The sequence below is a fragment of the Colias philodice genome, chromosome 2 (genome assembly GCF_061535455.1).
Source record: "Colias philodice isolate Cphi_HAF_F1 chromosome 2, ilColPhil1 Martin Lab GWU primary, whole genome shotgun sequence".
In the NCBI taxonomy this organism is placed as follows: domain Eukaryota; kingdom Metazoa; phylum Arthropoda; class Insecta; order Lepidoptera; family Pieridae; genus Colias; species Colias philodice.
The window spans coordinates 69,149-86,389 of NC_143087.1; the positions used below are offsets into that span (position 1 = coordinate 69,149).

Sequence of the window (17,241 nt, forward strand, 5' to 3'; positions counted from 1 at the left end):
AACATTCCTGGAATTTCTAGATGTTAGTAAACTGTCCCAATTCAACTGTGTAAAAAATATTTCTGGTCGAACTTTGGATCTTGTCCTTTCTTCGTTATCGTCTTGCTCTGTAAGTGAACCCTTATTCCCTCTGACATCCATTGACGTACTTCACCCTCCGCTTGATATTAATCTTATATTTTTAAAGGAACTAAATCTACCTTACAACAAAAACAACTTGAAACGTAATTTCTATAAAGCTAATTATAAGAAAATTATGGAGTACCTTAACAGTCTTAATTGGAGTGAAATTTTTGGTGGGTCTAATGATGTTAATAGCATGGTTCAAACTCTTTATGATTTACTAAATGAGCTCATAGCTAAGCATGTTCCAACTTGTAAACCCTCATCAACTCGTTATCCACCATGGTTTAATAAAGTAATGATACGTTCATTAAAAGAAAAGAATAAGATAGGATTGCGTTATAAGATGTACAAAAATCCAATGGATGGAACGTCGTCATGAATGGATACAGATCCGATAGTCACCACATTTCATCGGGTGCTCCACAGGGCTCGCACTTAGCACCCGTCCTTTTCAACATCTATGTCAACGACCTACCCCAATGTTTTCACTTTTCTGAATGTTTCATGTATGCCGATGATTTAAAATTTGCTAGAGCTATAGATGCACCGAATGACATTGCGCTACTTCAAGATGACCTACATAGGCTCAGTCAATGGTGTTATCAAAACAAAATGCAACTTAATCCAAAAAAATGCTACCATATAAGTTTTTCCCGTAAAAACGTAACCATTCGATCGCAGTATCAAATTGATAATGAGATAATTCAAAATGTTGAAACAATCCGAGATTTGGGAGTAATTTTTGATAAGAAAGTCACCTTTCTGCCCCATATTGATCAAGTCATTAAGAAGTCATCGCGTATGTTAGGTTTCCTCATTCGAAACACTAAGGACTTTAGTCAAGAGCATACAAAAATTATGCTATACAATAGCTTAGTACGAAGTGTTCTGGAATACTGCAGTATCGTATGGAGGCCGCACTTTGCCACTCACATGTTGAGACTGGAAAGGGTCCAGAAACGTTTTTTATGGCACTTAGCTTTTTCTAAAGGGAAAGCTAAGCAGCTGTCCTCTTACAAGGAACGTCTAGGCTTTTTTGGAATGCACTCTTTATCAACCCGATTTAATGTCAGCGATATGTTGTTTCTCTTTAAAATTCTTAGGAATAAAATTAACTGTCCGGGCATATTACATCTGATAAATTTTCGCGTTCCATCCAAGTACCCACGTAAATGTATTACTCCGCTGTGTCCGCCGCTACGTAGAACGGTCCTAGGGGCAAATTCACCCATCGGCAGATTATCTAAATCCCTAAACGAATACAGTGATCAAATAGATATAAATGCAGACAGTGTGGTTAAGTTCTATAATGCTTCTCTCAAATATTTCAAGGAAAAATAATTGTATTAAAATAATTTTTAATTTATTTTATTGTAATCTATTTATATTATTATTATTATTTTTTTTTTAATTTTAATATTGTAATTAATTGAATGACGATTTTGTTTTAATATGAATATGAATGTTTACATTGTTTATAAATAGATATTTTCTAATGTTTGTCAAACTATATTTATGTGTAGAGATTATTATAGTTAGGTATATAAAAAAAATTTCAATTTTTGTGTTGGTTTTCATGTATTTTAATTTTATACTTTAAAATTGTAATCTGAATGCCGATTTTATTTTTAATATGAATGTTTACATTGCTAATTAATATATATTATACAGTCTGTCGAACTTTATTTTTATGTAACTAGATATTATTTATATAAAAAAAATGAATTTTTAAGTTGGTTTTTATGTAATTTAATTTAATATTTTAAAATTGTAATTTTATATTCCGATTTTATTTTATATGACTGAAATTATTTTTTTAAATAGATATTTTATTGATAATTGTTAAACGTTATTTTGTGTAGCTATCAGTTTTTTTTAGTTCTTAAATCATAACCGTTTTTGAAGGCATGTGGTGTTAGCCTATAATTAATTGTTGCACTTGATTTGTTAAATTGCATTCTCCTTGTATGTCTAAAATTAGTGTTAACAATTGTTGGCTATCCTTTATAAAATAAATAAATAAATAAATTTCAAAAACGTATTCTAATTGCCCGTACTAGACAGTTTACGTGACATTTTAATATTATCGTGTAATACTTTATTGGACGGATAAGTTTTATCCAAGCATTGAAAAATCGGCCCTTAAAAATCTATTACGTAGCAGAGCGTTTTTTTTTTCAAAATTCTTTTCTGTCTAGGAGAGAAATATAAAGCTGCAATCATAGAAACCGGCTGTTAATATTGATTTAAAAAATACAAAAATAAAACCAAGGTGACATACTTAAGTAAAAGAAAATTTTATTGTGAAAGTACTATTTGTAAATTTTAGTAGATTTTATTCAAGTATTAAATCGTCTGTTAGGTACATGTTAATTAAACATTTAAGCAAATTAATTTTTTTTTTAATGTAAGTATCTTATATTTCCGTAACTCTTTCGGAGCTTTCAGTTACACTATCATCGGAGCTATCACTTTCATCGCTACAAATATAAGAATTCAAACTCAACTCAAACTCAAACATTCATTTATTCAATTAGACTACTATTTAGTAGCACTTTCGAATCGTCATTACGTGAGTATTTTTAACATTTACCACCGATTCGGAAAGCAGTATCTATGGAGAATAATGGGCAAGAAACTCCATAGTTGCTCTTTTAAATTATGTCAATATTACATAATATGTAACTTATATCTAACTACATAATATATCATAATATGCCAAAGAACTGTCCTGTGGTTTTTACGCGATAACCCTCCATGGGTCTTTATCGTCCATATATTCCTGAACACTGTAGTACGGTTCTCTGAACTAGTACATTTTTTATATAAGTTTTAAATTTAGAACTACTAAACTCTTTAATATTGTGAGGAATTCTATTATATAAGCTTATACCTTGACCCATAAATGAATTTTTAACTTTAGCTAATCGGAAAAATGGCATTTCAATTCTATTCCTGTTCCTTGTGCCATAATCGTGTCTATCTCCTACTCTTGTGTGTAAGTCGGAGCAAAAGCTCTTACACACAAGAGTAGGAGATAGACATGTACACAAAAGTGTACATGCAAAATATTATTAAATATATACTGTGATGGTACAGTAAGGATACCAGTATTCTTAAAATGATCTCTTAGTGAGTCCCGAGCACGTAAATTATATATAGAGCGAATGGCTCTTTTCTGTAAGATAAATATAGTTTATATATCTGCAGCCTTGCCCCACAGTAGAATTCCATAGGACATAATGCTATGAAAGTAGCTGAAATAAACCAATCTAGCTGTATCTTCATCGGTGAGATGCCTTATTTTTCGGACTGCATATGCAGCTGAACTGAGCTTACCTGCAGCGGTGTTGACATGGGCTCCCCACTGTAGTTTCTCGTCCAATGTCCTAGAAATACAGTAGACTCAGTAGGATGCAATACCTCCCCATTCAAGGTAATATCTCTGTTCAACTTTTTTACATTAGGAAGTAAAAATTCAACACAAGTGGTTTTTTTGGCATTTAATAATAAATTATTGGCAGTAAACCATTCAGATATGTGTAAAAGAGCACTGTTCACTTCGTCAACATTTGGGTCATGCCTATCCACATTAAAAATTAATGAGGTATCATCTGCAAACAGAACTATTTCACACCTATCCTGCAAATAATAGGGAAGATCATTGATATATACCAAGAACAAGAAGGGACCTAAAATTGACCCCTGTGGAACACCAATGTTAATTGACGCACTGCTAGAACGTTCTCCATTAACAACTACAGTCTGTATCCTATCATGCAGGTATGAAGCTATGAGGTTCTGGGCTTTTCCTTTAATTCCATAGTGATTAAGTTTACGTAACAAAGTACAATGTTCAACGCAGTCAAATGCCTTGGAGAGGTCACAAAATATCCCCAGAGCATTTTTTGAGTTTTCCCATGCTTTATATATATGTGTTAGAAGTGCAACTCCAGCATCTGTGGTTGAGCGCCCCTTTGTGAAATCAAACTGTTTGGTGTGCAGTAAATTATTAGATGCAAAATGACTACTCAATTGGTTTAATATTAACTTCTCGAATACCTTACTTTATGTTGGTAAAATAGAGATAGGTCTATAATTGTTACAGTCTTCTTGATCGCCCTTCTTAAATAGAGGTATAACTTTACTAAGCTTTAGTAAATTAGGAAAAATTGTCGTCACTATCGAAAGATTTATTTATTTATATTTATTTAATTATATTTATTTATTTATACATCTTTGACTTACAGTAGAAAACATACCAAAACGCACAAAGATAACAATTATTACAAAGTCTGACTTAAAAATAAGGTACAATTAGAGACAAACGATACAATATTAACATTAAATAGGTCCACTTCAGATTTAGCACGTAAAAATTTATTTAACAAATTGAGTGCATGATGGGTGGGTGCACTCCAAGCGGCTCGCGTCCGGAGCAGGCTCTCCGCGAACAGCGGACGCGAGCGCCACTGCACGGAGCAGCTCGGTGCCCACACACCACAGGCCCCCAGTGCCACGGGAACGCAATTTTGCTATTTAACAGCAGATAATAATGAACCATAAGCGCGCGCTCGCGTCGTAGCTCGAGTGTATCCATTCCAACCATCCCCGTAACGTACAAGGATGGATATAAGTAGGGATAATATCCATACATCTTCCGGAAAAGGCATCTTGAGAACTTACGTTGAATTTTCTCAATCATTAACGTGTAAATTTTTTCATGTGGGCTCCACACGATAGCGTTATATTCGAGCTTACTACGTACAAATGCATAATAAAGGCTAATGATAACAGTTTTGTTGAATTTATATTTTTGGTTTTATGGCATTCAAATGCATTATAAATATAAATTTATAAAGAATAGTAAAAATTCGATCACGAGGCGGGACTCGAACCCGCATCCTTTCGCGCCATTCCGGGGCGGATGCCTGACCAACTCAGCCACTCGTGACCCGCCAGAGCAATCGAATTTATTCTATTCTTTCAGTTTTATGTGTCTGAAGGGACACACCACGCGCCATCTATTGAGATGTTTTTAGAAGTCGACGAAATTAATTAAATTAGTTGATGTTGATCTACGGGCACGAAAACCGTGCTGACAATCCGATAATCCAGAACTTATTTGTTGTGAGACGTGATTATTTAAAATAATTTCTAGTAGTTTAGCAAAAGTAGATAGCACCGCGATAGGTCTATAGTTCTCAATGCTCACTTTGGAGCCGCTCTTGGGAACCGGTGTAACACGCGAAGTTTTCCATACGGTAGGATACGTATCTGTTTGGAGAGACTAATTAAATATGTAGTGAAGAGGTTCAATAAAAATTGATATACAGTCTTTAATAATGAACGGCGGTATATTATCCGGACCTGCTGCCGAATGCGGTTTAAGGCGCCGAATTGCATGTTTTATATCAGATTTTGAAATGTAATCCATAGAAATACGTGATGAAGCGACGCCGGATACAAGCGAAGCCTCCTTATAATCAAGTTTTGGTTTTTCATTTAAAAATACTGATTGAAAATATTTAGCGAATTCGTTGAATTCGTTTTGAAATACTTTATAATTTTTAAGTGTTTATATAGACACTAGATTTCCACCCGCGACGTCGCCCGCTTTTTCAAAGGAAAACAGGGATAAAACCTACCCTATGTGTTAATCCAAGTTACCTTCTATAATATGTGTGCTAAATTATTGTAATCGGTTCAGTAGTATTTGCGTGAAAGAGTAACAAACACACACACACACACATCCTCACAAACTTTCGCATTTATAATATTAGTAGGATTAAAACTGCTTTTTACACTATCTCTCTGATTAAATTTTTTAATTTATCTATCAAATTAAATACTTAATTAAATAAATTAATAATAATATAGGTATTATCTTCACAATCGCCTAACAACGGTTTAGTTCGATCTTCCGTATCCTCTCCCATCTCACCGAACCTAAGTTCTCTTCTGAATTATTTCTGAGAAACACGAAATATAAGGATATTTATTATGCATACCATGTTTAAATATAAATTTATAGTTAAATCGTTTCTATCGCCTTAAATACGTATTTTATCATAATTTATCTTTAATTAATTTATCTATAGATAATATTATTTTTTATTGACTTATCGAAATTTTCCTGACTTATAGAAATTTTTGCGGCAAAGAGAAATTTTCCTGACGTATAGAAATTTTGTTAGATTCAAGAAATTTTCATGACGTATAGAAATTTTGCTAGATTAAAGAAATTTTCATGACGTAGGTATAGAAATTTTCCTGGCTTATAGAAATTTTCCCTTCTCATGGAAATTTTCCTGGCTTATGGAAATTTTCCTGACGTATAGAAATTTTCCTGGTTTATATTTATAAACATTTTCCTTTCTTATGGAAATTTTCCTGGCTTATAAACATTTTCCTGACTTAAACAAATCTTCCTTATCTATATAAATTTTCCTTACGTATAGAAATATTCCTTACTTATAGAAATTTTCCTGGCGTATAGAAATTTTCCTTTCTTATGGAAATTTTCCAGCTTATAGAAATTTTCCCGACTTATGGAAATTTTCCTGAATTATAGAAATTTTTCCTGACTTATCGTAATTTTTCTGTCAATCGAAATTTCCCTAACTATTGTTTAAATCATTTTTCTAATCTTCCTAAAATTGGAAATTTTTACGACTGATTAAAGTAAACCACCCACCTATTCCAACCCACATCCCATACGCTATGCTCTATCCACAGGCTGCGCGTGCGCAGATGGCTCAGTATCTGCATAGCTAGCGAACGTATAAACTCGCCTGGTCATTGGGCGTTCATGAACAATATCATCATCATCATTTTTATTGAAAATAATATTCATATCTTATATATATGAATATTATTAATATTATTTATTATATATATACTTATGTATTTTCTTTCTTTCTTTCTTCTTTCATATATTTTTCTTTGCCCGCGGATTCCCCTGATGTTAAATTCGCATTAGTATGAGTCGTTTCACCGCTGTCAAAAGTTACCCATGGCCATGTCACATTAAAACGAATAAACACACTTTCGCATTTATAATATTATACTAGAGGTCCGCCCTGGCTTCACCCGTGGCACATATTTCGCAATAAAAGGTAGCCTATGTCCTTTCTCGGGTATCAAAATATGTCCATACCAAATTTCATGCAAATTGGTTCAGTAGTTTAGGCGTGATTGAGTAACAGACAGACAGACAGAGTTACTTTCGCATTTATAATATTAGTATGGATTTATAATGTGGTGCTCATTTTTTTTGTAATAAATTATCCTGCTAACGCTATTGTATTTTCGTTGTTTTATTTCAAGTGAACACCCATACAATTTTGCCACGAGAAGCTTCTGCGTACCATAGGATTTTAGTGATTTCTAATTGAAAACATGACGAAAACATTGAAAAGCGACTTACGAAAGGTTCTTTTTAATATGATTAGTAAATTTGAAAAGAAACAAGCTGAAAGAGATGTAGTTTTCAAGGAAATACGTGAAATATCTCAATGCATTGTTAAGGGCAGCCATACACGGACCGCTTCAAGCAGTTAAGACCGACGGCTTGAAGCCGCGACTGCTCGAGCAGTCGCGACCGATTCAAGCAAAAGCATAGCATTGCACGTTATTATAAGTACGATTTGTTATTTTTGACGTGATAACGTCTTTAAAATCGTTTTAGTCGGGTGACATGTTCAGAAACTTGTGTCACACCAAAACCTCACGAGCGCGATCGCAGGTATAACGAGAGAGAGACGGACCGATCTCCCGTCTCATCTCGAGCGCTGCCACTGCATTATGTTATCACGTAAACATCTCGATCGTAAACCTACTTTACAAACAAGTAACTCTAAGCAAGTAACAACCAATTTTTTTTAATATTTATTATTTTGCAGGTAATATGGATGATACCAGTAATCCAGTTATAAACTATTCCGGCAACAATAAAAAAATTTAATGAACTGTTCCGTTCAAAATGTTGAAAGACACAAAATCAGTATCTTGACGAGATTTCTTCTATGACCGGACCATGTTATTCATGTTGAAGAACAGTACAAAAAACGAGATGGAATAACTGCAGAAATGGAAGAGATCATAATAAGAGTCAGAGATAATGATAGTGATTCTTACTCTTCATTCGCGGCTGAATTTTTAGATTTAATATATTGATTAAATAAAATTTAATTGTATTGTTGTTATGTTTTTTTTTGCTTTCACTTCTTTTTATATACTTACCTATGTATCACTTAACTGTACCTACTATATTACCTACTTAAACCATAATATTTTAAAGATGAAGTTTGTTGTTTTTTTTGCTCGTTCTTACGAGAAAATATTAAATAAAAGTAACAAAACTATATTTCCAACTATAACCTAAGTTGCCATATATGATGATTTTTTTAATTTGCTGCCTTTTTCTAGTCATTGGCAAGTTAGGTGTGAAAGGGATAAAAAAACATACAGGCGTCATTCACTGTCATATTTTCTTGTTACAAGTTAATGTTCATACTGAAATCTCCAGTGTATTAGATACTAGATTTCCGCCCGCGGCTTCGCCCGCGTTTTCAAAGGAAAACCCGCATAGTTCCCGTTCCCGTGGGATTTCCGGGATAAAACCTATCCTATGTGTTAATCCAAGTTACCCTCTATATGTGTGCTAAATTTCATTGTAATCGGTTCAGTAGTTTTTACGTGAAAGAGTAACAAACATCCATACAAACTTTCGCCTTTATAATAGTATTAAGATTAAGATAAGATTAAGATTAAGATAAGCTTCTTGGTACTACCTATAAGCCTGTCCAATATAGAAACGAATCTAAAGTAGCGGCCCATACATAGAAATCTAAATAACAAGACACATAGAAGTGCTATAATGTCATAATTAGTATGAAAACCGCTGTCGCCAAAATCAACACATTTAAACCGATAGTATTCACAAGTAAACTATGCCTTTTATTTATTGGACAGCTTGATTTTAGTGAAAACTCCTAACGCACATCCCTAAGTATGAGACGTTTTGTTTCTTTTTGCTCCAATATGGCTCCAATACGAAAAAATTCGGCTTTTCTACGACAGAGGTTGTTAATTTTCAATATATATAACTTTGAACATAAACTCATAGAAATAAGGTTGGAATTTGTGTTAGACGTGATAATAAGAATGGTCGACTGTGCCATTCATTGTTATTTCGATTACTATGGTGACACTCGTAATAAATCTATAATATAAAAATGAATCGCAAAATGTGTTGGTAAGCGCATAACTCGAGAACGGGTGGACCGATTTCGATAATTCTTTTTTTATTATATTCCTTGAAGTACCAGGATGGTTCTTATGTAGAGAAAACATAAATATGTACCACGGGCGAAGCCGGGGCGGACCGCTAGTATTCTATAATTTTAAGGAAAAACGGCATTATTTCTAAAAAAAAAATATTTACCGATGAAATATTATTCCTTTATTAGTATAATTACAACTTGTGGAAGAATTTCCGCAATGGGAAATGCTGAAACACACCATCTTACACACATACGTCTCCAGAGCAACTGAACAGTGACGAACACACTGGTGGTGTGAAAGTCACCTGAGTGGCGACAAATTCACGCGCGCTTACGACTTCTAGTGTCTTGTTATTTAGATTTCTATGGGCCCATACTTAAAATGACATTATGAATTCATAAGTGTGAAAGACAGATAAATATAGTGTGAGTAAAGACGGAATGATTATTGCCGCCATTTTTGATTAGTTTATTGACGCGTGTTATACAAGCCGAACTTTATATTTTACTAGTTGTGCCTCGCGGTTTTACCCGCATTGCTCCGCTCCTATTGGTCTTATTAGTGTGATGATAAATATGCCTTCCTCGATAAAAGGGTTTTGGTGCTAGATAACAAAAACAATTTTTCAAATCGGATCAGTATTTCCTGACATTAGCGCGTTCAAACAAACAAACTTCAGCTTTATAATATTCGACATTAGTATAGATTCCCGATATGAATGGTACAGTTTTAGTTGTCAGACAGACATATTAATCGGTGTACGCATGGTTATACTCTTTCCCGCAAAAGCTACTGAATAGATTGTGTTGGTTCTTCACAGTATTAAATATATCTAGGAATATCAGAAAAACTGTTACAGTTTATAAACAATTTGCCAACAAATCGAAATAAAGGTTTATCGTCTATTGGAACTCTTTGATATAAATGAGTCTTCTTCGCCACCGTGCTGTCTCTAATCGTGCAATACTTACTCTTGCAGTTACCGACGCGACGTTCAGGACTTAAGGAATATACCAAGGTCAATAAAACACAAGACTTAATATGAAATTCAATATTATTTCGTTATGGTTTTAATAATACAATATATTTGCATACCATACACTATCGGTAGTATATAATTGATGACCGATCATCGAACAATGAAAAATGACATTCATCAATTTTCCTTTAACATTCTTTTAATAAATAGCTGTATACAAAAAGAAAACAATTATTTACAGAATAAGGCAGTACAATTACCACGTAAAGTGTGCCTCGTCCTTACTTTAGCTATACAAGCGGTAAAAAATGTAACTTTAATATGTAATGATCGGGCCCTGCGTTCGCAGCGAGTTAAACGACGAGCAAGCGGTTAGTTCGTGAGCTTGTTACTGCGACTGGCGACTGCGACGCGACGCGACTGCGACGCGACGCGACTGCGACGCGACGCGACTGCGACGCGACGCGACTGCGACCGGCGCGCGACCGGCGCTCTCACTAACACATATGGCATCCGCCCGCGGCGGACTCGTCCACCGTTCACACTTCAACACTTACGCCTACACATTTTTATAAAAAATGATTTTGTGACGAAATTATTCCTACATAAAACGACTATCGTACGGTTTGTGATAGAACGCCGAGCGGCATACGGCACTACTTCACATGAGTAGAAAGACGGAACAGAGACTAAGCTTCAAACAACCGCGCGAATCGATTGCACTACTACAAGTACGCGGGGCATGTGTGTGTGACCGCAGGCCGCTTGTCGCGTACGCAGCGATTCTGGAAAAAACCGGTTTGCGCTTGCACAGGCTGAGGACAGTCTCAGGGTTGATACGACGCACGTTGTTTGTTTTATTAGTTGCAACTTGCAAGTTTGAATATTTTAATATAAAACGTAATATTTTATTGTTAAAAATGGTTGTTTATTGTACTGTGTGTATGAATAATACTAGAAAAACTAAAAATATATCATACTTCAACTATCCCAGGGAGTACAATAGGTGAGTAAATATTTTGATTATTACTTTTTCAAGTAAGTACCTACTTGCGTTTATTTTATTAGGTCCTTTTTTAATAAGAAGAGAATTGTAGACGGTGTGTTTTTACCTTTCATTATTATTACAAGTTTAACATTTGTAAGTATGTATGTAATTTTGTGTAATTATAAAACTATTTAACAAATGTTTTGTTTAATTTGTCTTAACCTATTGTGACAACCCTACCAAAATAGGTAACAATTTTGCACGTTCTTAAGAAGCTTAGTCTCTGTTCCGTCTTTCTACTCATGTGACTACTTCCCGCGGCGGTCAAGCGGTCCGAACGATTGCGTTCAATATTAAACGACGTGTTTTAAAGCTCGAGTTTATATTACATGAAAGGAAAGTAGCACCGCAGCGACACAGCGCCCCGGGAGCGACTAGACGACGAGCGCCATGTCCCGCTTGCTGGGCAGCTGCACCTTCTTGCCCTGCCACAGCGAGTTGTGGATCGTGAACGCGTCGATGGTCACCGTCAGGTGCTTCGTGTGCACTTGCGAGAAGCACTTGCTGCCCGAGTTGTACCTGCCGATCACAACTCGCGTCAACGCACACATAACATAATATAGTGACACCATACAAAACTTCTAAATGTCATCGTTAATGTGATTCAATTTTTTTATTTCAAACAGTAATCTACTAGACAAGTTAATCTCGATTGAGGGATAAATTTCTCGTTAAATTTCACATATTTGGCTAAAACATACTATATCGTTACTACAGTCATCGATTTTATCAACACTCACGGTTGTAATTTAAAAATTAGTAATTAATATAGCTGATATTGAACGGTTATTTTTTCAGTTTAAAGGTTTCACAACTAGAAATGATTATGATATGATAAATCGCAAAGGACTCACTTGAAGAACTTGTCGAACATGCGGTCGTTGACGGTCTTGGGCCCGGTGCCGTAGAGCTTGGTGACGAGGTCGGTGTCGGGGCAGAACGCGTAGAGCGCGCGGAACTGGCAGCCCGCGTCCCGGAACAGCACCAGGAAGTGCTTGCTCTCCGAGCGCGCGATCTCCTCCAGCACGCGCCGCTTGGCCTCCGCGTTCACGGCGCCCGGGAACACGCAGTACTCCACGGCGTTCAGCATGATGCCGCGGTTCGACTTGGTGGCCGGCTGCTTGTACAGCCGCGGGCCTGCAAGGGTACAGTACAGGGTACAGCTAGCGGCTCGGGGGCGCGGGGGGGCGGGACGGGGGCGGGGCTCACCCGAGTAGTCCATGATGGAGGAGTGCGTGGAGGAGACGTCGGAGGTGTCGTCGTGCGCGCGGCGCTTGCCGATGGCGCCGGGCAGCGAGCCGGGCCCCGAGGCGGGCGAGGCGGGGAAGGGCGAGGCGGGCGAGGCCAGCGCGCGCAGCCCGGGCGAGGCGGCGCGGCGCGGCGGCGTGGCGCGGCCCAGCCCCGAGTCTGCGGACACCACACTTGTAGCCCGGCCGGGGGACGCCCGCCGCCGATCGACACGCGATAACGCAAATGGCGATTTAACGAACTTCCAAATATATTCATTCGTAAAAAAAAATATGTGAATTTGATATTTAATACGAAATAAAATAAAGTCTATATAGTTTTGCATGTTGTTGAAATTCCACTAAAATAATTCCACCACATAAAAATTAACATGTGTGAGTTTTCCCCGGTTAGTTGTGGAAGAGTCGAGAATCGAGATGTGATTCGAGTCTAGCGTGCCGGTGAGGATTAGTGACGGAAATTATTATAGATTTTCTATGGAATATCGATCTTAATTCGTAAGTGAGTAACCTAAAACATTTTCATGTTAGACCGGACTCTCAGTGGAGTTTCGTTTGCAAAAATAGCGGACCTAAATCTGACTTCTGATATATATTGTATAGATCCCAGACATCCTATAGACAGATGTTGCCAACCAGTTTTGTGGTCCCCCTCTCCCCACCCCGTAAACAATAGACTATTGTTAATTATTTAAAATAATAATTTAAAAAATATATTCATGAGTTTACAATCTATAGTGGTTTAAAGTTAACTCAAAAATGGAGCATTTTCGTAAATTTTCTAAAAAATCTTGTAGAAAGTGTAAGAAATGTTATAGTATGCTATATATTCGTGATCTACTCAATAAGCTCTTTCATCTGATACCCCACACGGCATGTTTTGGAAATTTTTATTTTTTTCTTTGTATGCCATATTTAATTACCGGGGTGGGGAGAGGGGGACCACAACACTGGTTGGACCACAACACTATAGGATGTCTGGGATCTATACAATATATATCAGAAGTCAGATTTAGGTCCGCTATTTTTGCAAACGAACATCTCCTTGGAACCTTCTCTATGTAATTCTATGCAGTCGTTAACTTATAATTAAAGAATATTACAATAAATAATCGACCAGACTATACTCTACTACTTAAATCGTATTACATAAAACGTATTAGCCACCGGAAGCACGTTTCACTACCGACATCTATCTTATTATTATGCGTCTAATGAAGAGCGACTAAAGCTCCGCTAGCGAAGCCGGGTTCGTATTTAAAGCTACTGCAAAATAAAAAAATATTCGGGTCACTACAGAAGCCAGCCATCGATTAATAAAAAATAAAAATAAAAAATTTCAAATCTACGATCAAAGCTAACATCTGACGATGCGTATATAAAATAGAGAAATCGTGACTCCAAAAATTACTAAACGAAGTTATTTGGCAAATACATAAATGAAACAAATAGGTATTATACTAATTACAGTCGCTAAGACGACCGCGACTCATAGAGTAGATCGATCGATAGAAAAGTGTCTACGTTACCGTCCCGCATATAAGCGCATTCGCTGAAAATAAATAAACACAACCGACACCACGATGTCATACCAACACCACATAGACATGCACAAGGACGCTACCGACGCACCGACACCTCCACCAGTGATGACAACGAAACGGAAAAGTGCTCGCAACTAAACACGGCGCGGGGGCTGCCGGCGGGCTGCGGGCGGCGGGCGGCGGGCGGCGGGCTGCGGCCTGCCGGCGGGCCGCGGGCAGCCCCCGCGCCCGGCCACGGAAGCGGGCGCGGCAAAGTGGCGAATCAAACGTGGCTTACCGCACAAGTTCATTAGAGAGCTAGATTTCCTCCCCGCCTTAAAGTTACTCTGGTAAGTGGAATATTTAGACCTTCCACGTGTCGTCGGCGGTTCGTCACTGACCCGCTCTGAAATGTTTCGTTCATGTCAAGGCGCCCGCGCGTGCGCCGCGTGCACACGCCGCGTGTACAAGCCGCGTGCACACGCCGCGTGCACACGCCGCGTGCACACGCCGCGTGCACAAGCCGCGTGCACTCGCGAGCGCTAACAACAAAAGGGAAGCGATACGGGCCACGTCACATACATGTAGTGGGCTGTGGCCGCGAGGAACCGGGCTCAATGCGCGGAAGGTCTAGGGGTTCAGTCGGAGGAAGCTAGGAAACCTCGCTTGTTAAGTTCGGGGTCGTGCCTACGCATTCCGGGGGTGTATCAAGCTATTTTGCACTCGGGAGTAAAAACTATATTATGCTGAAAGAATACACACATAAAATAAAAGTAAAAATAAAAACGAAGCATCTACAAATAAATCAAAGAAGCGTCTTGAAATACTGCGCCCGGCCACACTCGTCCCATCTGGATCATCAACGGGAGCGTTGATGACACAAAGTATGTAATTATGAATACTTAATACGTGCAATTTTAAATATAATAATATGAACTCTATGATGTTTTGAGTCTTAAAAATATTTATACAAAAAAATAAAAATCTTGTATTAGGGGTCTGTGAAATAATTAGTTCTACGTTACATATATATTTATTCAATATTCATAATTGTATAAATATCTTTAGGACGAAATGACACTAAGAACTTTTTTTTGGGTGTGACTGTCTAAATCAAATACCAATCGGTGCAGTCACAAAAATATTTGCACTCAAATGATAAAATTTCGGGTAAATGTTTTGTCAAAATGGTAACTTAAATAGGATAAGATCATTATCATTTAAGTGCACATATATTGGTCAGCTGAGGCGAGTGTCGTTAGTTGCGCTAGCCAATTCGGCGGGGAGTCAGGAGTCCAAACCTGATTTATGAGCGGGACAATTGGGGAATAAGAAATAAGAAAAAGGGTCGAGGCAAATATAAGCGAGGTTTTGGAGGTGCATTCTTATAGAGAGGTGAAATAATAAGGACTTAAACTTTCAAGAACAATGGCAGACTTACATAAAAAATACATAAAATAAGTTGAGATATGGTAGCGTCTATACATGAAAAATATCTTATGTTCAGCATTAGTTCTTCAGTAATTTTGTCAAAAATCTAGTTTAAATCATGCGTACTGCAGTTATCTGCTGTTAGTTCTGTAAATTCTAAACATTTCATAAAAATTTCATAAGTGAGCATTTTAATTTGTTTGGAATTCACACAAATAGGCATAAATTATTGACTAAGAAACATTTGCAGCGGTGTAATCACATTGTTTTTTAATATCAGTAATTAGAGTAAAATTAAAATAAGAAAATAGCAACGACGAATAGCGCATGAATAACATTAAAATCTCTGTCTAGTTTATAGGTCTACTTGTGACAGACACACAACAGACATCTTTTCGGGACGGTGACATTTAATTTTAGTCAGCGTTGCCATAACATACAATTTTTCACCAGCTACTATTCTGCCATCGTTCTTCGGGGAGAACTCCACATCGACCGTAAACAATCAGCGGGGATGGAAGAAGTAGGGATAGAATATGGCGAAAATTTTACAGGAACCGGGCAGTCGGGAACAGCAGCGTAGATAGGGTATAATGCTTGAAAAGTTGGGAGGATAATGTGTGAGGGGTGTGTGGGGGGGTGTGTGTGGGGGATGTGCGGGTGTGGGGGGGGCTCACCTCGCGAGGTCTTGCAGGAGCCGCGTCTGGCGAGCGGCCCGCTGCCCGCGCTGCCCGGCGACATGGCGCCGCGCTCCTCCACCGGGGACTCTGCACAACCACCACCATCAATTGTCGCACTCACTCGGGACGCACAATATTTGTGATACCCTCTTTTTTTCTATTTTACATGACATCCTACGAGAGCTAACTGAATGTACAATATTTTATTTATTTAACCACTAGATTTCCGCCCGCGGTTTGGCCGCGTTTGCAAAGGAAAACCCGCATAGTTCCCGTTCCCGTGGGATTTCCGGGATAAAAACTATCCTATGTGTTAACCCAAGTTACCCTCTATATGTGTGCTAAATTTCATTGTAATCGGTTCAGTAGTTTTTACGTGAAAGAGTAACAAACATCCATACATCCATACAAACTTTCGCCTTTATAATAGATATTAGATATTAGATTTATTGTACCACACCAATTAACATTACAATGTACAGTATATATATTTGTACGGATGCGAGATAAAGTACAAAAAGTGACCTTATTTCCAGGCCACATATTTATAATTAATCATTGACGATGACATTAAAAACGTTAAAAACAAATAATTTAACTACTACGGAATGCAATAAGGCAAAAACAGTAATTATTTCGATACCTTTACAGGGGATATGAACAGTGATGTGAAAAAATAGTACGATATCATTTCATGTAGTATGTTCAGTAAATAGAGTAGATATGTGTCGATGTTAAGCGTAAGCTTTATTAAAAATGAAGTATTAAAAAACAAAAAAAAAATAGCTGGTCTACGGCGAAGATGCGCGTAGTGTATAGCGGGCTCACCTCGGTAGGGGCGCTCCAGCAAGTTGTCCTGCGAGCCGCGGTAGTAGTCCCGGCGCGCGCCTGCACACCACACGCACACACTCACATGCGG

General features: G+C 37.5%; 1 protein-coding gene across 1 annotated transcript in view; it reads right to left on the reverse strand.

Annotated features, from left to right (window-relative positions):
* Positions 1 to 10,450: 10,450 nt before the first annotated feature.
* Patronin (calmodulin-regulated spectrin-associated protein patronin) overlaps positions 10,451 to 17,241 on the reverse strand; it is a 62,427-nt gene continuing 55,636 nt past the window's right edge. The window contains exons 20-26 of the mRNA XM_089700822.1: positions 17,151 to 17,210; positions 16,320 to 16,409; positions 14,510 to 14,617; positions 12,651 to 12,848; positions 12,296 to 12,578; positions 11,689 to 11,960; positions 10,451 to 11,048 (exon numbers count right to left, since the gene is read on the reverse strand). Coding sequence (XP_089556948.1) covers positions 11,816 to 11,960; positions 12,296 to 12,578; positions 12,651 to 12,848; positions 14,510 to 14,617; positions 16,320 to 16,409; positions 17,151 to 17,210 — 884 coding nt within the window. The 3' untranslated portion in view covers positions 10,451 to 11,048; positions 11,689 to 11,815. The remainder of the gene's footprint in view (positions 11,049 to 11,688; positions 11,961 to 12,295; positions 12,579 to 12,650; positions 12,849 to 14,509; positions 14,618 to 16,319; positions 16,410 to 17,150; positions 17,211 to 17,241) is intronic.